The 25,836-nt window shown below is 44.2% G+C and overlaps 2 protein-coding genes across 3 annotated transcripts; one reads left to right on the top strand and one right to left on the bottom strand.

The window, feature by feature from the left end:
• Positions 1 to 1,534: 1,534 nt before the first annotated feature.
• Positions 1,535 to 23,039, bottom strand: LOC110536812 (palmitoyltransferase ZDHHC8B). 2 transcript variants are annotated; one of them, XM_036937144.1, is made up of 10 exons: positions 22,700 to 23,039; positions 11,439 to 11,560; positions 8,219 to 8,376; positions 4,706 to 4,878; positions 4,356 to 4,458; positions 4,121 to 4,212; positions 3,880 to 4,012; positions 3,640 to 3,754; positions 3,213 to 3,331; positions 1,535 to 3,090 (listed from the first exon to the last, which is right to left on the bottom strand). In XM_036937144.1, the coding sequence occupies exons 1-10, from the start codon at positions 22,801 to 22,803 to the stop codon at positions 1,987 to 1,989; spliced, it is 2,223 nt and encodes a 740-aa protein (XP_036793039.1). In that variant the 5' UTR covers positions 22,804 to 23,039; the 3' UTR covers positions 1,535 to 1,986. The 2 variants fall into 2 exon arrangements, with proteins under 2 accessions (XP_036793039.1, XP_036793040.1); XM_036937145.1 differs by lacking the exon at positions 22,700 to 23,039 and adding an exon at positions 12,238 to 12,867.
• Positions 23,040 to 23,575: 536 nt separating this feature from the next.
• On the top strand, positions 23,576 to 24,769 carry LOC110539128 (rhodopsin-like). Its single transcript, XM_021626098.2, has one exon. The coding sequence runs from the start codon at positions 23,576 to 23,578 to the stop codon at positions 24,767 to 24,769; it is 1,194 nt and encodes a 397-aa protein (XP_021481773.1).
• The last annotated feature ends 1,067 nt before the right edge of the window (positions 24,770 to 25,836 follow it).

The following is a 25,836-nucleotide window of genomic DNA, read 5'->3' as shown; positions in this document are numbered from 1 at the left end:
AGCACTTGTTGGCTGCCTTGCCTTCATTCTGTGGTCCAACTCATCCCACACCATTTCAACTGGGTTGAGGTCGGGTGATTGTGGAGGCCAGGTCACTTGATGCAGCATTCCATCACTCTCCTTATTGGTCAAATAGCCCTGACTCATTGCCCTGTTGAAAAACAAATGATAGTCCCACTAAGCTCAAACCAGATGGGATGGCGTATCACTGCAGAATGCTGTGGTAGTCATGCTGGTTAAATGTGCCTTGAATTCTAAATAAAACACAAACATTCACCAGAAAAGCACCCCCACACCATCACAACTTCTCCTCCATGCTTCACGGTGGGAACCTCACATGCGGAGATCATCCGTTCACCTACTCTGCATCTCACAAAGACACGACGGTTGGATCCAAAAATCTCACATTTCGACTCGTCAGACCAAATTAGACGGATTTCCACCAGTCTAATGTCCATTGCTCGGGTTTCTTGGCCCAAGCAAGTCTCTTCTTATTATTGGTGTCCTTTAGTAGTGGTTTGTTTGCAGCAATTCAACCATGAAGGCCTGATTCACACAGTCTCCTCTGAACAGTTGATGTTGAGATCTGTCTGTTACTTGAACTCTGTGAAGCATTCATTTGGGCTGCAATCTGAGGTGCAGTTAACTCTAATGAATTAATCCTCTGCAGCAGAGGTAACTCTGGGTCTTCCTTTCCTGTGGCGGTCCTCAAGAGAGCCAGTTTCATCATAGCGTTTGATGGTTTTTGTGACTGCACTTAAAGAAACTTTCAAAGTTTTTGAAATGTTCTGGATTGACTGACCTTCATCTCTTAAAGTAATGATGGACTGTCATTATTTGAGCTGTTCTTGCCATAATATGGACTTGGTATTTTACCAAATAGGGCTATCTTCTATATACCACCCCTACCTTGTCACAACACAACTGATTGGCTCAAACACATTATGAAGGAAAGAAATTCCACAAATGAACTTTTAACAAGGCACAACTGTTAATTGAAATGCATTAGAGGTGACTTGTAACGAATCTCCTCTTCGTCTGAGGAAGAGTAGTCAAGATCGGACCAACAAGCAGCGTGGTAAGTGTTCATGTTAATATTTTAATATAACAGAACACGAAACAAAAATAACAACGAGAATGTAAGAAACGAAACAGTCCTGTCAGGTGAAACAAAACAAAACAGGAAACAACTACCCACCAACACAGGTGGGAACAGGCTACCTAAGTATGGTTCTCAATCAGAGACAACGATTGACAGCTGCTTCTGATTGGGAACCATACCAGGCCAAACACATAGAAGTACAAAACCTAGAACAAAACATAGAATGCCCACCCAAACTCACGCCCTGACCAAACCAAAATAGAGACATAAAAAAGGAACTAAGGTCAGGACGTGACATGATTCCCTCATGAAGCTGGTTGAGAGAATGCCAAAAGTGTGCAAAGGGTGACTACTTTGAAGAATCTCAAATATAAAATATATTTGTTTAACACTTTTTTGGTTACTACATGATTGCATATGTGTTATTTCATAGTTTCGATGTCTTCACTATTATTCTACAATGTAGAAAATAGTCAAAATAAAGAAAAACACTTGAATGAGTAGGTGTGTCCAAACTTTTGACTGGTACTGTATATCAACAATCAAAGATAAGTATTCTGAACTCTGTTCTAGTTGAGCTTATTGGTTCCTTTGACTACATGAGGAGGCACAACTGTCTGCCAATTGGCCACTGTCCTGAGAATCAGATATCTGCATATGGTGTTGGTTAACACTCCGTCTTTATTCAAAACACACCCTTGTCTAGCAAGAGGACCAAGTATAAATATCTGTACAAAATTATTCCCATAACTGCATATTGATGTCCTCTCGACTCCCACACAGACACACTTACACCGTGCTGGGAAGTTGTGGATATACAGGCTAACACTGCAGAGTGGTGTGGCTGACTGGCTGCATACACCCTCAAGGAGACTTAGTGTTTCCTACTTGGATAGAGCCAGGGGTGCTGAGTCCTTACCCTCCATGGTGTATATGAGTGAGGGGCGTTTTGGGGGGACGCATGGGGCAGAGGAAGAGGAGGGGGTGTGGGGAAGGGTGGAGGAGGAGGGTGAGGGCTTGGCCTGCCTGTCTGTGGGGAGGTAAGATGGGGAGGGTGAACGACCCTTACTCTGTAGGCTACTGTTGCTCTGCAGGGGGGAGCTGGAAGTCCTGGGGGCTCGGGTCAGAGAGGATGATGAGGCGCTGGAGAGGGGCGACCTCGTACCTGCGTACCCCAAAATACCCGTGCTCATCATGAACTCCCTGGAGCCGTATGAGGGCGGGGTGGGGGCGCGGGAACCCGGGGGGCGCATGCTGTCTGCAGGGAGGCTGCGTCTGCTGGGGATGTCGTAGACCCCCATGTCTGGGCAGCCATATAGGGCCTGGGACCTGGCCTGCATCAGCAGCATCCTGTCCTTCGCCTCCATCTCCTGTCGCTCCTTAATGGAGGCCATGATGGACTTGGAGAGGTTATCGTAGCGGACCGGAGAGGCCTCCCGATGGATCAAGGTCTGTGGGGAGAGGTCCCTGTGTATCAGGGCCTGAGGGTTGAGGTCCCGTAGAGAGGGGTCCCTGGGTAAAGTGTCCCTTGTCTGGGGAGATTGTCTGCTGACCCCCATGAACACGGGGCTGTAGGCATGTGAAGGGGACTCCTGCAGCACACTGCCATCGAGGCCCAGGGTCAAGAATTGGGGGTGGTAGTGAAGTGGCGGTCCCCCTCGCTGGGGCAGGTAGTTAGGGTCACCTGGGTTCACCAGGTTGCTGTAGGAGAAGCTGCTGCGGCTGGACAGGGGGTTGTGAGGGGGGAACCCGCCCGTAGACACCTGGTGGGAGATCAGACCCTCTGAGTGCAAGGCCGGCAACTTGTTTCCATGTCTATAGGCGTGTTTATGGGAGAGGAAGCGGGAGTTAAGGGTGAGAGAGTTGAGCTGGTGTGGAGAGGACATGGGACCCGACTGGAAGGTTAGCTGCTGGTCCACTCTGGCCAGGATGGGTTCTGATGACAAGTAATGACCTCTACTGCTGCCCCCCTGTTGCTCTGGTGCCACCTAGACGTAACCACAACCACAACATATAACAGACCGTCAGAGAGCTCTCAAACCACAACCACGATCTGTGAAAACGGCTGCACAATGTATCTGATGTCATTATTGCGAATTATATGACTGACCTGTTGGACAGATAAGGGGGGTGTTGGCTTGGTGGGGGACTGCGGTGCTGGCCTGAGCTGCTGCAGGATCTGCCCAGGGGGAGGGCTCAATGGTTTGGGATGAAGACTACTCTCTGGAACTGAAACACAGAGGAATGAGGATTAATATTCACCAAAATAAATGTGAAATAAATGACAATCATATCTAGTGGGACTGAGCTAGTCCAGAGAGAGACAGTAATGTATGTGGAATCTAACACAAGCCTTTCATGGTACATTAAATAATGTCACCACTATGATGCAGTGTTGAGAGCAGTGGATGACCGTTTGAGGGGTTTCTGGACTGTTTCAATTTTCTTCATGATAATTTCCTCAAGTCATCTATAATACGAGGTGCATAAATACAGGTACTGTATGCTTGTTTGTCAGATTAGTAGCGTGACCCTACCCTCTAGGGCTGCTAGGTGGCTCTTCAGCAGGTTGGGGTCTGGTTTGGGGTGCAGCGGGGGTGGGGTGTTCAGGCGTTTAATATCTGGCTCGTCCATACCGTCAGCAGACGGGCGCTGAGAGCGGAAGAGAAGGAAATACAGTTCATTATATCTGATCTGCTGATGAAGTCTAATAACGATGCTGTGTGTGTGAATAGAGGATCTTCCCTACTGAGGGTATTTGGGGTGGACAGGCTTACTTTATTTTGGAGATCATGACGCTGGACACCGTTATCCCTGACCCTAATAATTGGGATCTGTCTGTCAGTCTCTGGTTTCAGGAAAGGAGGCATGATGCGAACTGCTGATTTCTTAATGGGCCTCGCTGTATACCTGGTATGGTCCAAGCAAATAGATGAGTTAATGAGCTCCAATTTAGGGTCCGTTTACAATATATTATACTGTACATGATGTTTACATAAAACATGAAATGTTTCTTACTTTGGAGAGATGGGACTACATATGAGATACTCCAAGTTGCCACAGCAACCTAGAGTGAAAGGGTTGACCCCTCCTTGAAACTTCCCAGTAACCTGTGAAAAAGTAACCAACAATTTCCTAATTAAAGTGAGGACTCAACCTAGAGTCACCACATTATATAGTACAGAAACCTTTTATCTAGTCATTTAAAAGCATGAGTAACATGGAATGAAGTACAGCCCAGGGTTTGTCTGACCTGTTCATTGGTGGTTCTGCCCCTAGATACCAGATAGAGGTGGAACCCTGTGAGGCCCAGGACAGGAATGAAGAACAGGCCTGATACACTCATCACCACCAAGCTGGACGAAGCAGTAAAGGAGACTCAACAGCTCTCTTTAGGAAGCTTTGCAAATGAATGACCATGATCATACTGCACATACTGTATGAAAACACACACACACACACACACACACACACACACACACACACACACACACACACACACACACACACACACACACACACACACACACACACACACACACACACACACACACACACACACAGAGCACACAGAGTACACAGAGTGTGTGTAAGTAAGGATACGTGACAGTACAGTGCAGCTTCAACAGGTCTTCCTGATGGTGTAGAATGTAGAGCAGGCCACCGGAGAACACGCCCACCATGTGCATCGTGAGTGACAGCAGAAACAGGAAGAAGTAGCGGTAGTTCCGCCTCCCGATACAGTTGTTCACCCAGGGACAGTGGTGGTCAAAGTCCTGCATGCGATTATGACACAATGGAATACAACATTAGATAACACATTCAATCACTCTGAGAATTATGACGACATATTGTAGCAGCCTACTTTACATGACTCTGTCCAACATTGTGTATCCATGCTACAAACAGTATTTTGGAGTGGTATAGCTAGCCACTTACACATGGTATTGATAATGATTGGACAATGAAAAAACATTATCATCAGAAGTCAAATATCATACAAATGTTGATATGCACTTAGCTGTCTTAATATACCTCAGTGTACCCACACAGATTGTCCCAACCCTTTTAAAATCTCTCTCTCCGCTCCAGGGACAATAAAGGATTGGGGGAAAGGGATTAACCTGATTAATGTGATCCCTCTCTCACCCCTCCCCCTCTATCCCTCCATCATTCTCTCTCCCCCATCCACCATTACCCTACAGCCACACACACATCACAGACAAACTGAATTGGTCCACCCACACAGACAGCATCGTGAAGAAGGCGCAGCAGCACCTCTTCAACCGAGGGGGGCTGAAGAAATACGGCTTGTCACCAAAAGCACTCACAAACTTCTACAGATGCACAATCGAGAGCATCCTGTCGGGCTGTATCACCGCCTGGTACGGCAACTGCTCCGCCCACAACCGTAAAGCTCTCCAGAGGGTAGTGAGGTCTGCACAACGCATCACCGGGGGCAAACTACCTGCCCTCCAGGACACCTACACCACCCGATGTCACAGGAAGGCCATAAAGATCATCAAGGACAACAACCACCCAAGCCACTGCCTGTTCACCCCGCTATCATCCAGAAGGCGAGGTCAGTACAGGTGCATCAAAGCAGGGACCGAGAGACTGAAAAACAGCTTCTATCTCAAGGCCATCAGACTGTTAAACAGCCACCACTAACATTGAGTGGCTGCTGCCAACACACCGACTCAACTCCAGCCACTTTAATAATGGGAATTGATGGGAAATGATGTAAAATATATCACTAGCCACTTTAAACAATGCTACCTAATATAATGTTTACATACCCTACATTATTCATCTCATATGTATACGTATATACTGTACTCTATATCATCTACTGCATCTTTATGTAATACATGTATCACTAGCCACTTTGACTATGCCACTTTGTTTACATACTCATCTCATATGTATATACTGTACTCAATACCATCTACTGTATCTTGCCTATGCCGCTCTGTACCATCACTCATTCATATATCTTTATGTACAGTGCCTTGCGAAAGTATTCGGCCCCCTTGAACTTTGCGACCTTTTGCCACATTTCAAGCTTCAAACATAAAGATATAAAACTGTATTTTTTTGTGAAGAATCAACAACAAGTGGGACACAATCATGAAGTGGAACGACATTTATTGGATATTTCAAACTTTTTTAACAAATCAAAAACTGAAAAATTGGGCGTGCAAAATTATTCAGCCCCTTTACTTTCAGTGCAGCAAACTCTCTCCAGAAGTTCAGTGAGGATCTCTGAATGATCCAATGTTGACCTAAATGACTAATGATGATAAATACAATCCACCTGTGTGTAATCAAGTCTCCGTATAAATGCACCTGCACTGTGATAGTCTCAGAGGTCCGTTAAAAGCGCAGAGAGCATCATGAAGAACAAGGAACACACCAGGCAGGTCCGAGATACTGTTGTGAAGAAGTTTAAAGCCGGATTTGGATACAAAAAGATTTCCCAAGCTTTAAACATCCCAAGGAGCACTGTGCAAGCGATAATATTGAAATGGAAGGAGTATCAGACCACTGCAAATCTACCAAGACCTGGCCGTCCCTCTAAACTTTCAGCTCATACAAGGAGAAGACTGATCAGAGATGCAGCCAAGAGGCCCATGATCACTCTGGATGAACTGCAGAGATCTACAGCTGAGGTGGGAGACTCTGTCCATAGGACAACAATCAGTCGTATATTGCACAAATCTGTCCTTTATGGAAGAGTGGCAAGAAGAAAGCCATTTCTTAAAGATATCCATAAAAAGTGTCATTTAAAGTTTGCCACAAGCCACCTGGGAGACACACCAAACGTGTGGAAGAAGGTGCTCTTGTCAGATGAAACCAAAACAAACTTTTTGGCAACAATGCAAAACATTATGTTTGGCGTAAAAGCAACACAGCTGAACACACCATCCCCACTGTCAAACATGGTGGTGGCAGCATCATGGTTTGGGCCTGCTTTTCTTCAGCAGGGACAGGGAAGATGGTTAAAATTGATGGGAAGATGGATGGAGCCAAATACAGGACCATTCTGGAAGAAAACCTGATGGAGTCTGCAAAAGACCTGAGACTGGGACGGATATTTGTCTTCCAACAAGACAATGATCCAAAACATAAAGCAAAATCTACAATGGAATGGTTCAAAAATAAACATAACCAGGTGTTAGAATGGCCAAGTCAAAGTCCAGACCTGAATCCAATCGAGAATCTGTGGAAAGAACTGAAAACTGCTGTTCACAAATGCTCTCCATCCAACCTCACTGAGCTCGAGCTGTTTTGCAAGGAGGAATGGGAAAAAATGTCAGTCTCTCGATGTGCAAAACTGATAGAGACATACCCCAAGCGACTTACAGCTGTAATCGCAGCAAAAGGTGGCGCTACAAAGTATTAACTTAAGGGGGCTGAATAATTTTGCACGCCCAATTTTTCAGTTTTTGATTTGTTAAAAAAGTTTGAAATATCCAATAAATGTTGTTCCACTTCATGATTGTGTCCCACTTGTTGTTGATTCTTCACAAAAAAATACAGTTTTATATCTTTATGTTTGAAGCCTGAAATGTGGCAAAAGGTCGCAAAGTTCAAGGGGGCCGAATACTTTCGCAAGGCACTGTACATATTCTTTATCCCCTTACACTTGTGTCTATAAGGTAGTAGTTTTGGAATTGTTAGCTAGATTACTTGTTGGTTCTTACTGCATTGTCGGAACTAGAAGCACAAGCATTTCGCTACATTCGCATTAACATCTGCTAACCATGTGTATGTGACAAATCAATTTGATTTGACTATTGACCCTACTCAGACCCACCCTCCCCCTCAACAACTACAGCACACCCTCCCTCCCCTCCCTCCACCCTCCCTCATCACCCTCTCCTCCACCCCTCCTACCCTTCTCCCTAACCCTTCCTCCCCACCACCCCTTTCTCCCCCTCTCCTCCCCACCACCCCTTCCTCTCTCCCCACCACCCCGTCCTCCCCCTCTCCACTACCCCTTGCTTGTTCTGTTTCCCTTTCCTCCCTCTCTCCCTTTATCACTTTCTAACCCATCCTCCCTTTCTCCTCCTTCCCTCTCCCTCTCTCACCTCCCTCTCCCCTCCCTCTCACCTCTACACAGTGGTCACAGACACTGCAGTGGGAGCATCGTGGAGGTCTGTAAAAGTGGCAGGAGGCACACCACTTCAGCCTGACCTGGACACCCTTCACATCCACATTCTTGTAGAGCGGAGCGCGGAGGTCATCGTCCTTGTCCTCGTCCTCATTAGCTGAAACACAAACACACAGCTCAACATGAACTACAGATCAATGGCACAACACTGGGAGTGGGGTAACACTAGACATACACTACCGTTCGAAAGTTTGGGGTCATTAGAAATGTCCTTGTTTTTGAAGGAAAAGCACATTTTATGTCCATTTAAAATAACGTCAAATTGATCAGAAATACAATGTAGACATTGTTAATGTTGTAAATGACTATCGTAGTTGGAAACTGATTATTATTTTATGGAATATCTACATAGGCGTACAGAGGCCCATTATATGCAACTCCTGTGTTCCAATGTCACGTTGTGTTAGCTAATCCAAGTTTATCATTTTAAAAGGCTCATTGATCATTAGAAAACCCTTTTGCAATTATGTTAGCACAGCTGAAATGTGTTGTTCTGATTAAAGAAGCAATAAAAACTGGCCCTCTTTGGACAAGTTGAGTATCTGGAGCATCAGCATTTGTCGGTTCGATGACAGACAAATGACAGACTCAGGATTCATTTAATAGTAGCCGCAAAACACCAGTCTCAAAGTCAACAGTGAAGAGGCGACTCCGGGATGCTGGCCTTCTAGGCAGAGTTCCTCTGTCCAGTGTCTGTGTTCTTTTGCCCATCTTAATCTTTTATTTTTATTGGCAAGTCTGAGATATGGCTTTTTCATTTGTAACTCTGCCTACAAGGCCAGAATCCCAGAGTCGCCTCTTCACTGTTGACGTTTGTCACGCCCTGACCGCAGAGATCTTTTTATTCTCTATGTTTGGTTGGTCAGGGTGTGACTCGGGTGGGAAACTCTATGTTCTTTATTTTGGCCGGGTATGGTTCTCAACGATAGACAGCTGTCTATCGTTGTCTCTGATTGGGAATCATACTTAGGCAGCCTGTTTTGCCACCTTAGCCCAGGCTCTGCCGTAACCGGCCGTGACCGAGAGGTCCGTGGGGCGACGCACAATTGGCCTAGTGTCGTCCGGGTTAGGGAGGGTTTGCCGGTAGGGAAATCCTTGTCTCATCGCGCACCAGTGACTCCTGTGGCGGGCCGGGGACAGTGCGCGCTAACCAAGGTTGCCAGGTGCACGGTGTTTCCTCCGACACATTGGTGCAGCTGGCTTCCAGGTTGGATGGCGCTGTGTTAAGAAGCAGTGCGGCTTGGTTGGGTTGTGTATCGGAGGACGCTTGACTTTCAACCTTTGTCTCTCCCGAGCCCGTAGGGGAGTTGTAGCGATGAGACAAGATAGTAGCTACTAAAAACAATTGGATATCACAAAATTGGGGAGAAAAAGGGGTAAAAAAAAAGAAGAAATGATCGGACCAAGGTGCAGCGTGGTTGGCGTACATTTTATCTTTATTAAAAATGAACACCTAAAAACAACAAAAGGAAAATGGACGTAACATTCAGTAGGCTACACAGAGCACCCCACACAGAACATCCCACAAAACTAAGGTGGCAAAACAGGCTGCCTAAGTATGATTCCCAATCAGAGACGAGCGTAACAGAACATCCCACCAAAGAAGGACCAAGCAGCTTGGACAGGACGAGTGGATGTGGGAAGAGATCCTGGACGGTAAAGGACCCTGGACGCAGGCTGGAGAATATCGCCGTCCAAAGAAAGAGATAGAGGTAGCGAAGGAGGAGCGGCGACGATATGAGGAGGAAAGCCATCGATGGAAGTCAGAGAAGCCACTCCTCCAAAAATTGGGGGAGGGCCACAAGGGGAGGTTGGCGGAGCTAACTCACGGCAAGTAGCGTGGTACTGGTCAGGCACCGTGTCTCCAGTGCGTGTGCACAGCCAGGTGCGCTCGGAGCCAGCTCTCCGCAAGTGCCACGCTAGAGTGGGCATCCAGCCAGGGCAGATTGTGCCAGCTCAGCGCTCTTGGTCTCCGGTGCGCCGGTTCGGCCCAGGGTATTCTGCTCTTGGTCTCCGGTGCGCTGTGACAGCTCAGTGAGTCCTGTGCCTGCGCTCCGCACGTGCCAGGCTAAAGTGGGCGGCAGGGTAGCCTAGTGGTTAGAGCGTTGGACTAGTAACCGGAAGGTTGCAAGTTCAAACCCCCGAGCTAACAAGGAACAAATCTGTCTTTCTGCCCCTGAACAGGCACTGTTCCTAGGCCGTCATTGAAAATAAGAATTTGTTCTTAACTGACTTGCCTAGTAAAAAAAATAATAAAAAAAAACATTTAAAAAGTGGGCATTCAGCCACGAAGAGCGGTGCAAGTTATAAGCACCAGATCTCCAATGCTCCCCCACAGCCCGGTTCGACCTGATCCTGCGCTCTGGAGGTGCCGGGCTAAAGTGGGCATTCAGCCTGGAGGAGTGGTGCCAAAGCTGAATCCAGTGCTCCCCCACAGCCTGGTTCATCCTGTGCCTGCTCCACTGTCCAGGCCTCCAGTTGGTCTCCCCAGCCGGGTCAGTCCGGAGCCTGCAGCGAGGGTCCCCAGTCCTGGGCCTGCAGAGAGGGTCTCCAGTCCAGTTCTTTGTTTCTGGCCATTTTGAGCCTGTAATCGAACCCACAAATGCTGATGCTCCAGATACTCAACTTGTCTAAAGAAGGACAGTTTTATTGCTTCTTTAATCAGAACAACAGTTTTCAGCTGTGCTAACATAATTGCAAAAGGGTTTTCTAACAATCAATTAGCCTTTTAAAATGATCAACTTTGATTAGCTAACACGTGCTAAACGTGCCATTGGAACACAGGAGTGATGGTTGCTGATAATGGGCCTCTGTACGCCTATATAGATATTCCATAAAAAATCAGCCGTTTCCAGCTACAATAGTCATTTACAACATTAACAATGTCTACATTGTATTTCTGATCAATATGATGTTATTTTAACGGACAGAAAATGTGCTTTTCTTTCAACAACAAGGACTTTTCTATGTGACCCCAAACTTTTGAATGGTAGTGTACATCTGTGTGTAGTTTATCATTCTATTCAAGAATAAATCCAATGCACTAGCTAGTATGTTATAACTAGTAGACAATAATTCAATACAGTTGAACAACTACATGCCCACCAACTGTAATTTACAGTACTGAATAGACTTGTGCATAGTATAGTAGTTATTCACCCATGGGGAGAACGCCTGCATCCATAAAGGTTGCCATGGTGAAGTTGGCCAAGACAAGGAAGAACAGGATGGCACTGCATGGTGGTACGTAGGTTGACACGGTCACTGCCAGCCACGGGCACCTGGGACAGAGACAAGATGCAGATCAGTGGACTCACAATACACACACATTACACTCACAGTACACACACATTACACTCACAGTACACACACATTACACTCACAGTACACACACATTACACTCACAGTACACACACATTACACTCACAGTACACACACATTACACTCACAGTATACACACATTACACTCACAGTACACACACATTACACTCACAGTACACACACATTACACTCACAGTACACACACATTACACTCACAGTATACACACAGCACACACACAGTATACACACATTACACTCACAGTACACACACATTACACTCACAGTACACACACATTACACTCACAGTACACACACATTACAGTCACAGTACACACACATTACACTCACAGTATACACACATTACACTCACAGTATACACACATTACACTCAAAGTACACACATTACACTCACAGTACACACACATTATACTCACAGTACACACACATTACACTCACAGTATACACACAGCACACACACAGTAATATACCTAGGTTGAATGTGTTCAAAGGGGCATAAATCTATAGCTCTCTGGCTCAGTGTAAGAATAAATCAACAGTCATTATCATAAATATTTGGTTGCCTCAGCAGGAAAATGTAATTGAATACATTTATATTGTTTTACTGTCCAAAACTTACACTAGTTTCCGAACTCGGCAATGCCAAATTCAGTCTGATCTCGAACTTCATGGCGTTTGCACTGCCATAAAGCAAATATGTTTAAAACTAGAGAATTAGATTTGCTGTGAGGATTCCATGATTATATATCTGCAGTGTGAGATGAAATAGAGGCTCTGTACATTAATCAGGGTTCCTGAAGGAGACACAGATAAAAGCACAGTGAATTACAGTATAATGATTACATTTCAGCATGAGTAACCTATGCATTATCTGCATTTTAAGAACAAATGTATTGTACAGTGGAATTGAGTTAAAATCTTCACAGCAGCATGGCTTTGATCTTCACTTGAAAAACTTTGGGCCTCTTACATTATCACAACTGGTATTAGCATCTCCTTCCTGTGGGTATTTTATTTTTAGGGACAATAACAACAGCAGTAGTGTGGTGTGCCATTGAAGTGCAGACTGTGTATTAATGACCATGAACGTAACAGTGACTGTAACAGGACCGTGATCAGTGTGAAAACAGAAACTGGCACCTCCACCCCACATGACCCAAAGCTACAAATGTCAAGGGTCAGGATGTGACGAGGGCAGAACATGTACAGTGCATTTGGAAGGTATTCAGACCCCTTCCCTTTTTCCAGATTTTGTTACGTTGCAGCCTTATTCTAAAATTGATTAAATTGTTTTTTTCACCCTCATCAATCTACACACAATACCCCATAATGACAAAGCAAAAACAGGTTTTTAGACACTTTTGCAAATGTATAAAAATAAACATCACATTTACATAAGTATTCAGACCCTTTACTCAGTACTTTGTTGAAGCACCTTTGGCAGCGATTACAGCCTCGAGTCTTATTGGGTATGACTATGTACTTTGTTCCATTCATCTTTCCCTCAATCCTGACTAGTCTTCCAGTCTCTACCGCTGAAAAACATCCCCACAGCATGATGCTGCCACCACCTTGCTTCACTATAGCGATGGTATTGGCCAGGTGATGAGTAATGCCTGGTTTCCTCCATGTGATGCTTGACATTCACATTACAAAGTTCAATCTTGGTTTCATTAGAGCAGAGAATCTTGTTTCTCATGGTCTGAGAGTCCTTTAGGTGCCTTTTGGCAAACTCCAAATGGGCTGTCATGTGCCTTTTTCTGAGGAGTGGCTTCCGTCTGGCCACTCTACCATAAAGGCCTGATTGATGGAGTGCTGCAGAAATGGTTGTCCTTCTGGAAGGTTCTCCCATCTCCAAAGAGGAACTCTGGAGCTCTGTCAGAGTGATCATCGGGTTCTTGGCCCTTCTCCTCCGATTGCTCAGTTTGGCCGGTCAGCCAGCTCTAGGAAGAGTCTTGGTGGTTCTAAACTTTTTCCATTTAAGAACGATGGCGGCCCCAGTGTTCTTCGACCTCATGGCTGGCTTTTTGCTCTGACATGCACTGTCAACTGTGGGACCTTATATAGACAGGTGTGTGCCTTTCCAAATCATGTCCAACCAATGGAATTTACCACATGTGGACTTCAATTTCGTGTCACATAGCAAATATATTTGCAAACATTTATAAAAACCTGTTTTCGCTTTGACATTATGGGGTATTATGTGTAGATTGATGAGGGACATGTTTTTATTTGATCAATTTTAGAATAAGGCTGTAACGTAACAAAATGTGGAAAAAGTTAAGGGGTCTGAATACTTTCTGAATGCACTGTATGTGTGAAATGAACTCCAATGGAATGTCTTTAGACTGACCGTGACTGTGAAACAGACAACATTTTGACCAAATTTAGAGTCCCTTCCCCAGCTCTAGCTCCAGCCCAGCGTAGTGCAAGATCCCCAACCCATACAGAACAGCCCCAGTTAGGATGAGTGTGGGGGAAGGTGGTTACCCCGGAAGGAATGCCTGGTAAAGAAATGCCAGCTGCAATCCCAATAATCCCAGGATTATGGACTCTGGATTACAGACCACTCTGCCAGCCCACAATGGTGGCATCCTCGCATCAGACGCCAAACACACAGAACCTGCTGTCAGCGGCCAGCAGCACACACAGCCCAAAAGACCCCATTCCATGCATATAGAATAAAATAAACCATACATACTCCATCACCTATACAGCTGCAACAGACATGCCTGCCTTTAAAGACAAACAGCCTTCAAATGCAAGTACAGTATAGTTATGTACTGGAGAAACAGCTGTGTCTGAAGATCTGTCAGAGTAATGCTCCTCTATAAGGATTTACTTAAAGGCCCAACGCAGCAGTTTTTTATCTCAATATCAAATTATCTCTGGGTAGCAACTAAGTACCTTACTGTGATTGTTTTCAATTAAAATGGACAAAAAAACTAAACAAAAAAAAGAGCCCTTTAGCAAAGAGATATTTCTCAAGCAAGAATTTTGCTAGGACTGTCTAGGAGTGGTCTGAGTGGGTAGGGGAAAACGGAAAAGTAGACATTATTGGCAGAGATGTTTGGAACTCTCTTTCTTATTGGTCTATAAACTAATTTACCGCCTGGTGATGGCACCAGGCAGGCCAAAACTCCATTCCACCAAAACAGGCTGACATTTTAGTCGGTCTTTGCAAACAGCTCTTACACTAAAAAGGCATTATCATAATTTTCACAATTTAACAGTATTATTACAACCTCATAGTGTGTAAATATATATAGATGTTTTTGACTGCACTGGGCCTTTAATTGAAACAGATTAACACCTAATTGTACTACTGAGTAAGCCAGATTAATGAGGGGAACAGAACAGTAGGTTCCCAAAACTGGAGGAGGGGATTCATATCTATGTCTTCTCTGAATAAACATTTCACTAAATGTTGTCATGTTTGAGATGTACTTAAATTGTCATAACAGAGCTAGATTACATGGATATGTGCATTATACTGTACCCTTGTACTACACATTATACTGTACCCTTGTACTACACAGAGTCCATACTGTACTTGTCCCAGTATATCTACAGTATACTGTACTTGTCCCAGTATATCTACAGTATACTGTACTTGTCCCAGTATATCTACAGTATACTGTACTTGCAAGTCTAGCCACCCTACAGTATAAATAGGAAATGTGGATTAAGTTGGCAGATTCAGGGGTAGCTGCCAGCTGGGCAGCACTAAATAGTAGGGATCAAGCCCAGCCAGTCTGGAGTGGTGTTCATGTGCCTGCATACCACTTTCACTGCCCTCCTATACCAGCAAGACCAATGGGTAGTGGGGAAAACAAGGAGCCAAAAAGGCAATTAGGAATAAGGATACTGGCACTGTTCATCTTTTTAAAACAAATGATTTATCTGGTTGATTCCCTTACCCCTTCAACCATCTGTCAAATAATGGATACATCACCTAAAAATACTACATGAGCACAGTATGGAAGATAATGATATTGGATTCCAAATAAGTAGAAATCAGTCAAACTCATTTGGGATGAGTGCGGAGGGTCGGCCCGCGACTGATTGTTTTCTTATCAAAGGGATTATTCCTGTGGAAGCCTTTGCATGAGTGGCCCTGCTGCCTGGACCATCATTGGTTTGTGACCATCTGGAGCAACTGCACATGGAGAGTTCCTCACGCTGCAGTGTGGCCAGGCGGGTAGACAAGCCCTTGCCCTGCGCCTAATGAAACAGACAGCAGAGCTGTATTAAATCATCCAGAAGGGTAAACCGCTGCTGAGACTGTCCAATCTGCACACTGCCATGCCTGAGAAGAGCCCAGCTGTTGGTCAGCGAGTCAACACCACCACTGTCGCATCGGTCAAGCAGCAAGCAGAGGAGAGCATTAGAGATTCTCACAACTACAGATCCTTGAACATTTCATGGATGTTAGACATGTTGAACAAGATATGATCATCAGACCTATGGAAGGTACTGTATGACTTGGCTTTAGCCACAATGAATGAACACATAACACTGTTATAAGATGGTTTGGAGAGACTACTTCATTGAACTATAAAAACTACGGCTTGAATATCAACGACATATTTCTATTACATATAATAATGTTGTATGTGTAGGGATCGATGTGTAGGTGGGAAAAAAACAAAATGTTTGTTTGGGTGGGGAGGGAGGGATAGAGAGGAGTGTAATTCTATAAATATCTGACCCACTACGGGTGTGTATCACATCTGACCTCCTCCCCTCTGCACATGGTCCCATAATTAACTCAGAATGAAAGGTCAAGAAGGCTTCTACGTACAGAACTTTGCAACATCTCAGCTACATTAAATGTTGAGATTAACTGACAAATCGTTACTAGGAAACACCCTTGACGTTACCATTTGTAAGAATCTTTGCTTGTTTGTGGTTCTACCCTTCGTACCAAACACTATAAGTGTTTAGTGATGCTTGAATGTCCAACGAATGTAGCTTTATAAAAAAAACTAGCTTTATAAAAAAACTACATTAATTCTACTGCACCAACAATCAAACATACAAAATGACATTCTGTAGATTTATCCAGGGCCCTTTGGCCTTTGTATGCCTTTTGTGAATAGGATAAAAGCAGAAGTCAAATGTCCATCTCACGTGGAGTAATTAAGCAATAAGGCCAGAGGGGGGTGTGGTATATGGCCAATATACCACGGCTAAGGGCTGTTCTTATGCACAACGCAACACGGAGTGCCTGGATATAGCCCTTAGTCGTGGTATATTAGCCATATAGCACAAACCCCGAGGTGCCCAATTGCACCCTCACCCTCACCTCCCCACCCCTTGGCTGTACCAAGGTTGATTTTATGACGGGAGACAACCAATGTCCCTTTTCCTCAGTGGTACTAAGGTGGGCTTGTATTTGGTCAAGACACTGGCAGGAGCTGTCATCTGTCCATCCCTGCTTTTAAAGGAACTAAGTAAAGGCCTGTCTAACAGTAATGTAGGCCTACATATGATGTAATGGCAAAAGATTGTCCCTCCAGATTCCATTTCTTCTGCTGCTGCCAAATAATTACATAATTTACAGCAAAGGGTGGTTCCCAAAGATCTGGGGTCATGTCCAAATAAATAAATGTGCTTCCTGCAAAGTGTTGATGAAACGGGCCTCCACTGCTTCCTGAGTGAAAGGGGAAACAAAGAGCTTGTGTGATTGGGCTGGACTGCTCTGTTTCAACATGACCTTATCTATGAGTAATGGCTGTTCATGGAATAGACGATTTCAGACATACAGTGCCTTCGGAAACTATTCAGACTCCTTGACTTTTTCCAAATGTTGTTAGGTTACAGCCTTCTTCTAAGATTGATGAAATGGTTTTTTCCATCATCTATCTACTCACAATACCCCATAATGACAAAGCAGAAACAGGTTTTAAGAAATGTTTGCTAATTTATAAAAAATTAAAACGGGTATATCACATTTACATAAGTATTCAGACTCTTTACTCAGTACTTTGTTGAAGCACCTTTGGCAGCAATTATAGCCTTGAGTCTTCTTGGGTATGATGCACTCTGGAGCAGGTTTTCATCAAGGATCTCTCTGTACTTTGCTCCGTTCTTCTTTGCCTCGATCCTGACTAGTCTCCCAGTCCCTGGCGCTGAAAAACCTCCCCACAGCATGATGCTGCCACCACCATGTTTCACCGTAGGGATGGTGCCAGGTCTCTTCCAGATGTGACGCTTGGTATTCAGGCCAAAGAGTTCAATCTTGGTTTCATCAAACCAGAGAACCTTGTTTCTCATGGTCTGAGAGTCTTTAGGGGCCTTTTGGGCACATAACAGCAAGCGGGCTGTTATGTGCCTTTTACTGAGGAGTGGCTTCTGTCTGGCCACTCTACCATAAAGGCCTGATTGGTGGAGTGCTGCAGAGATGGTTGTCCTTCTGAAAGGTTCTCCCATCTCCACAGAGGAACTCCAAAGCTCTGTCAGAGTGACCATCGGGTTCTTGGTCACCACCCTGACCAAGGCCCTCCTCCCCCGATTGCTCAGTTTGGCTGGGCAGCCAGCTCTAGGAAGAGTCTTGGTGGTTCCGAACTTCATCCATTTAAGAATGATGGAGGCCACTGTGTTCTTGGGGACCATCAATACCGCAGACATTTTTGGGTACCCTTCACCAGTTCTGTGCCTCGACACAATCCTGTCTCTGAGCTTTAAGGACAATTCCTTCAACCTCATGGCTTGGTTTTTGCTCTGACATGCACTGTCAACTGTGGGACCTTATATAGGCAGGTGTGTGCCTTTCCAAATCATGTCCAATCAATTGAATTTACCCCAGGTGGACTCTCAGAGCAAAGGGTCTGAATACTTATTTAAATAAGGTACTTTTGTTTTTTATCCTTAATACATTTGCAAACATTTCTAAAAACCTGATTTCACTTTTGTCATTATGGGGTATTGTGTGTAGATTGTTGAGGATTCTTTATATCCATTTTAGAATAAGGCTGTAACGTAACAAAATGTGTCAAAAGTGAATGGGTCTGAATACTTTCTGTCGACACTATGCTTTATTATAGTGAAATCTCTCACTGGGAACGTTTTCAGAAAATTATATTCTCTCTTGTTGGTGATCTTCAATCTTCAGAGAATTCTGCAATATTAACCACAGTGCAGTAGCCCTAGCGTTTAAGAGCATTGGGCCGGCCAGAAACCGAAAGGTCACTAGTTCGAATCCCAATCCGGCAAGTTGGAAAAAACCTGCCGTTCGCCCTTGAGCAAGGCAGTTAACCCCAAACAACTGCTCCCGGGCGATAATGACATAGATTTTGATTAAGGCAGCCCCCCGCACCGCTTTGATTTACATTTGATTGAGATGTCAACTAAGGTGATTTCAATGTTAAATCAACCAAAAATTGCACCCTGTCATTGGATTTAAGATAGGTGAAAAAAAGATGAAATTCCCCTACGTTGATGACTTTTAACAAATCCAATCAGTTTTCCATGTTGATTCAACATCATCACATTGATTTTAATGATTTTTTTATGAAGTAGAAACAATGTTGATTCAACCAGTTTTTGCCCAGAAGGGTGCCACCCACATACAGCAGCAGCATACTGATGCCAATCACTCACACACACATAAACACTTCCACACTCACCGCTGCTGCTACTATTTATTATCTATCCTGTTGCCTAGTCACTTTACCCCGACCTACATGTACATTCACTCTTAGAAAAAAAGGGGCTATCTAGAACCTAAAAGGGTTCTTTGGCTGCTTTGAATAACCCATTTTGGTTCCAGGTAGAACCATTTTCACAGAGGGATCTCCATGGAACCCAGAAGGGTTGTACATGGAACCAAAAAATGTTCTCCTATGAGGACAACCGAAGAACCCGTTTGAAATCCTTTTTTCTAAGGGTGTAGGTACCTCAATTACCTCGTACCCCTACACAGATCGCCTCAGTACTGGTACTCCCTGTATATAGCCATGTTATTTTTTACTCGTTATTCGTTTTTTCACTGTGTATTTATTCCTTGTGTCACTATTTCTACTCTGCATTGCTGTAAAAGGACCCGTAATAAGCAACCAGTAATAAACAACACCTGTTGTTTACAAAGTTTACAAAGCATGTGACAAATAAGATTTGATTTGACCAGAAGACAACGGTCTCTAGTCCTCTTGCCAGATTCCAAGATTCAGGAGCCTTAGTTTCAACACTACTTCCACAGATGGGGGAATCAAAGGGCATCGACCAGAAAATCGTGATCCTAATCCGAAACTTCACATATGCTAGAGCACCTGGTATTCAAAGTTAGGGTTGTGGGTTAATAATACTATTTGGAGGGAACCAAACATTAAGAGTAGTTTCTTTTATGGGACAATACACAAATGCTTTTTTTTATTGAGGTTCCCTTTATTTTGATAAGAGAGATGAAAGTGTAATGAATTAAAGGTTATTTGTTGATGTGAAAATCTAAATGTACTGATGTTGAGCTTGTGTCATTAGATTTGTGGTGGGGTAGGAATCCCAGATATTATTGTGAAAGAAATGGGTCCCCGCTGAAATTTTTTGAATACCACTTTGCTAGAGGACCCAATTGAAACTTTGCTTGAAAAACAACAGAGGAGGAAACTTGGACATGTCTGGCTACAGGGGTCAGGGTTCAGTGGACTTAGTTAACAGCTGTTATGGTATTAGGTCTACTCACCAAGGCTCTATTAGCAATCTAAGGGATAATGTTGGCAGTGATCCTCACATTACTAAAAGGTAGTTTTGAGAATACAAGGGATTCATTCGGGAACCCGTTGTGCTCTAAACTGACCCAGTCTGACTTCTAGGAAATATACCTGACTCTAAGTTCTCAGCATCATTGCACTCTGGAAGAAGTTAACATAGTTTTTATACCAAATTCAAATAGCCTACAGTAGCTCAGATTAAGAGGATCAACATGATATTAGGCAATGAAATGTAACTACCAGTGGCGTAAAATACTTTAAAGTACTACTTAAGTCTTTTTTTTGAGGGTTCTTGTACTTTACAATTTATATTTTGGACAATTTATACGCTATATATACAAATGCATGTTTCTGTTTCAGCCACACCTGTTGCTGACAGGTGTATAAAATCGAGCACACCGCCATGCAATCTCCTTAGACAAAAATTGTCAGTACAATAGCCTTACTGAAGAGCTCAGTGACTTTCAACGTGGCACTGTCATAGGATGTGACCTTTCCAGCAAGTCAGTTTGTCAAATTACTGCCCTGCTAGAGCTGCCCCGGTCAACTGTAAGTGCTGTGAAGTGTGAAGTGGAAACATCCAGGAGCAACAACGGCTCAGCCGCGAAATGGTAGGCCACACAAGCTCACAGAACGGGACAGCTGAGTGCTGAAGTGTGTAGCGCGTAAAAAACATCTGTCCTCAGTTGCAGCACTCACTACCGAGTTCCAAACTGCCTCTGGAAGCAACGTCAGCACAAGAACTGTTTCCGTCATGAAATGTGTTTCCTTGGCTGAGCAGCCGCGCACAACCTTAGATCACCATGCGCAATGCCAAGCATCGGCTGGAGTGGTGCAAAGCTCGCCGCAATTGGACTCTGGAGCAGTGGAAACGTGTTCTCTGGAGTGACGAATCACGCTTCATCCTCTGGCAGTCCGACGATGAATCTGGGTTTGGTGGATGCCAGAACACTGTCAGTGAAGGGAAGTCTTAACGCTAAATGACACAATGGTATTTTAGACGATTCTGTGGTTCCAACTTTGTGGCAACAGTTTGTGGAAGGCCCTTTCCTTTATCAGCATGACAATGTCCTGTGCACAAAGCAAGGTCCATACAGAAATGGTTTATCGACATTGGCATGGAAGAACTTGACTGGCCTGCACAGAGCCCTGACCTCAACCCCATCGAACATCTTTGGGGTGAATTGGAACGCCGACTGCGAGCCAGGCCTAATGGCCTAACATTAGTGCCCGACCTCACTAAAGCGCTTGTGGCTGCAGCAATGTTCCCACATCTAGTGTAAAGCCTTCCCAGAAGAGTGGAGGCAGTTATAGCAGCAAAGGGGGCACCAACTCCATATTAATGCCCATGATGTTGAAATGAGATGTTCGACGAGCAGGTGTCCACATATTTTTGGTCAAGTAGTGTACTTTTACTTCATTACATTCCTAAAAAAAAAATGTACTTTTTACTCCATACATTTTCCCTGACACCCAAAAGTTACACTTTGAATGTTGGCAGCACAAGAAAATGGTCCAATTCACACACTTATCAAGAGAACATCCCTCCCTGGTCATCCCTACTGCCTCTGATCTGGCTGACTCACTAAACACACATGACTCTTTGGTCAATTATGTCTGAGTGTGGAGTGTGCCCCTGGTTATATGTAAACAAATAAAAAACGAGAAAATAGTGCCTTCAGGCTTGCTTAATATAAAGAATTTGAAATTATATATACTTTTACTTTGATACTTATGTATATTTTACCAATTACATTTTCTTTTGATACTTAGGTATATTTAAAACCAAATGCTTGTAGACTTTTACTCATGTAGTATTTTACTGGGTGACTTTTCAGTCTTACTTGAGTCACTTTCTATTTAAGGTATCTTTACTTTTATTCAAGTATGACAAATGGGTAATTTTTCCACCACTGGTAACTACTAATGGACAGCTTTGGGTACAGTATTGCTGAACTGTTTTATGAATAATATTGCATATTGATATGCAAATAAAATTACACCAGAATATTTTTGGGGGTCTTTTTAATAAATTGCTTATTCTCGCCCCCAAAAATGGTGTCATCGTTACACTTCTGTCCGATTGAACGCTACAAAAACACTGGGGAATGTTCTAAATTCCGAATGTGAAAAATGTTTATACTAGTTTGCATAGTGCGTGAGCAACATAACCTATTTTATCACAATATTTCACTGGAGAAAGCTAGTTTGGAGTAAACGTGCACGCTCATTGCCTTATCCATTGAATTCTCTTTAAATCTCCAGACCACTTCATGTATGGAATAGTATACTGTAGTTTCGAAAGGGTAGGCCTACATTCGTGTCTGTTTTTAACTACTTTTCCTGAAGGAGACATAGTGGTCAACTTACGTAAATACGAAGAATAAAGTGGTGGACCCAACGAGGAGTACGGCAGCGGTGGACACTGGAATAAACGCGCTGGCTTTAATTCTCTCATCGCCGCTGGTGGGCATTCTGTAGCCTACTTTCCACAAACATCAGCAGTTTATTCTAACGAAACGATTACACCAAGATAAAATAATGATCCACGATACGATGTATTCCCACTCTTCTATGTCCCGATCTCTGTCCTGGTTTTCGATGGATCAAATGCAAACGAATGCATGGTGAAAAAGTCCAATGAACTGGGACCGTCTTGGAAATCCCACAGTCCCGACTGGTCCCGAAAAATGTAGAGAAGCCGCGCAGCTTACTGGTCAGGGCTCTGTTTGTGGGGGTTTCGCCGAATTACGTAAACTACACTATAGCAGGCTAGACCACGTTGTGCTGTATGTTAACCAAAAAAATACAACAATTATTTAATTTCATATTAATTTATTTTTTTAATCATACTCTTGATTAAAAATGTAATTTGCTTTACCATGGAAATGCATTTGTGTCATTAGAAATTGACAATAATGTTGCACTATAGTCAGAGATAGAATATTACACATTTGTACATAATTGAATGCTAACAACCTAAACAGGCTATTCACACCCTGGTACAGTATATGGTGGTCAGGTTACTCCTTTACACTGATCCAAGTTAAGTTAGGTTTTTCTCTTCTGTATTGGGATACAATGAGCCTCATGTGTTCTCCAAGTACTGAAGACAAGAAATGTATAGCAAATGTGAGGTTGAGTCTCTAAGGACTTGTTGTGGGGTTGGACCTGAAGCATGATATTAACATCCCTTATACATGTTGAGCCATCAAATAAGGCTCAGACATAGATGCCTCAGGTGTGATGGATACAAAGGATTGGATCGAAGCCTTAACCCGAGGGCTGATGTGCCTCGTAGGGATCCTGGGGAACAACTGGCTGGGTCTCCGCTCTCTCCCTGGACCTAAGTCCCATCTCCGCACCAACGAGCTCCTCTTCATCAACCTGGCCGTCTCCAACCTCATCACCAACTACCTGGTGGACCTCCCTGATACCATGGCTGACTTTGCTGGCCGCTGGTTCCTGGGGGAAGCCTACTGCGGTGTGTTCCGGTTCTGCTCGGACCTGTCGGAGACCAGCAGTATCTTCTCTACCTTGTTTATTAGTGTGTTCTGGTACCAGAAGCTGGTGGGCTCTCTGAAACGCGGAGGAGCTCCGGTCCAGCTGGACAGCCTCCGTCTCGTAGCCTGTCTCCTGGCTGGCAGCTGGACAGTGGCTGGGGTCTTCAGTGTTCCACACTTCTTCTTTGTCCAGGTGGACAGTGGGAATGAGAGCCACGAGGACTGTATAGAAGTATTTCCCTCCCAAACTGCAAGGCAGACCTATGAGACATTGTATCTGACCCTTGCTAACGCCCTCCCCATCGCTGGTATAGTGTTCTCCAGCATCCAGATTGTGATCACTCTGCTAAGGAACCAGATGCGTATCAAGGGCCTGACTTCTGACCATCACAAGGGGACAGATAATGCTCTACCTAACCAGCGGGAGAAGATGGACATCTCAGAGAAATATGATGAAACAGGCATCAAGACATCTGATAAAGAGGCAGATTTACCAATAGTTGCTTCTCCAGATTTCCCTCAGAGTTCTAGAAACCAGAGGATTTCAGACATCTGCCCCAACCTGCCTGGTGTCTCCTGCTCTGTCCTACCTTGTGCAGGACCCTCTGTTGTACACAGCTCAATCAGTTCCCCCCTCTACCAGGTTGAGGTTGGTGAGAACAGAGTCAGAGCTTCACCCGATCTCCAGAGGACCTCCCAGCCTCCAGCTAAACTCAGCCCAGGCACGCAGGTGAAGGCAGCCAAGAGTGTGGTGGCTGTGGCCACTGTGTTTGTGGTGTGCTGGGTGACCCACCTCTTACTGAGGATATCCAGCAACATCCACACGTCCTCCGTAGTGGTGGAGGTGGCCAGCTACATCGCATCCTCTTACACCTGCATCATACCTTACATCTTCCTCTATGGAGTAAAGAAACTGTCTTGCTCCTGCAGAATGTAGATAGATATGGTTATACACACATTGCTAATTTACTGGCATCAACCCAGACCCACTGATACGTAGAACTGCTGCTTTTTAGGACATCTGTGTTGTCTGAAAATAAATTGAAATTAGATTGGCTAATCACCATGATTTCATTAGTGTAATTATACTACTGTAAACAAACAGGCAGTATATTCACATTTTTCTGGTCATGGCTGCTCTGGTCTACTTATTGCCCCTGCCCAGCGGAGGGGTGGCTGACAACGCCTGGGTAGACGAACACACCCTATAAGTAGATAAGAGCTGGCTGTTCCCTCTCGATTGAGCATGCCAGTGATCATGAAGGAACGAGAAAGCATGCTCACGTAACAGGGAACGCCCACTTACGCAGACAGGAAACATGACCATTCTTTTCAATGGTAAACAGCCTGAGTGAACTATATTATTTATCCATCTTTGATGTATATACTGTCACATCTAAGTGAATATCAGCAAACTCTAACTACTCTCTGAAAGATACAGCTAGGGTGGCAGGTAGCCTAGCAGTTAGAACGTTGGCCCAGCAACTGAAAGGTCGTTGGTTTGAATATCTGAACCGACAACGTGAAAAATCTGTCAGTGTGCCGTTGAGCAAGACACAACCCTATAAAACACATTTCACTGCACCTATCTGGTGTGTGACAAAACCTATTTTTGGCAATGGTGACAATCACAAGAATGTTAATGTTGTCAAACCTGCAGAATGTAAGCTACATAAAATACACTATAGATATTACATACAATAAAGTTTTTGTTAACAGCATTTCAACTTCAGGTGAGTTTAATTTAAGTGCATCATGAGGTTGGGAAATCAATTCTGCATCTCTGGAGCAGAAGCTACTTTAATTATTTTGTTTCCAGCAAATTAAAATCAAAGGCCCGTGCCTGAGTACTTGGGAGAAAAACATCCAACAATAATTACTACGTTGCAGTGACAGCAACCTGCCTTGAGGTACAATTATCCTCCATTAAGGGTAATTATGTCAACAAAAACAGCAGGGACACAAAGTATGAACCTTTAAGCTGGGGAACTTTGTTAATTGACA

The sequence above is a fragment of the Oncorhynchus mykiss genome, chromosome 12 (assembly GCF_013265735.2).
Source record: "Oncorhynchus mykiss isolate Arlee chromosome 12, USDA_OmykA_1.1, whole genome shotgun sequence".
Classification (NCBI taxonomy): domain Eukaryota; kingdom Metazoa; phylum Chordata; class Actinopteri; order Salmoniformes; family Salmonidae; genus Oncorhynchus; species Oncorhynchus mykiss.
The sequence above is the reverse complement of the archived record's forward strand: the minus strand, read 5'-3'. Positions and strand labels throughout refer to the sequence as shown.

Bases quoted from the DNA above. Each gene is read 5' to 3' on its own strand.
- LOC110536812 (XM_036937144.1), bottom strand. From the start codon at position 22,803: ATGCCCACCAGCGGCGATGAGAGAATTAAAGCCAGCGCGTTTATTCCA. The intron at 4,213-4,355 runs GTCAGACAAACC...ACTTTTTCACAG, and splicing joins GCAGAACCACCAATGAACAG to GTTACTGGGAAGTTTCAAGG. The intron at 4,013-4,120 runs GTAAGAAACATT...GGACCATACCAG, and splicing joins TGTAGTCCCATCTCTCCAAA to GTATACAGCGAGGCCCATTA.
- LOC110539128 (XM_021626098.2), top strand. From the start codon at position 23,576: ATGGATACAAAGGATTGGATCGAAGCCTTAACCCGAGGGCTGATGTGC.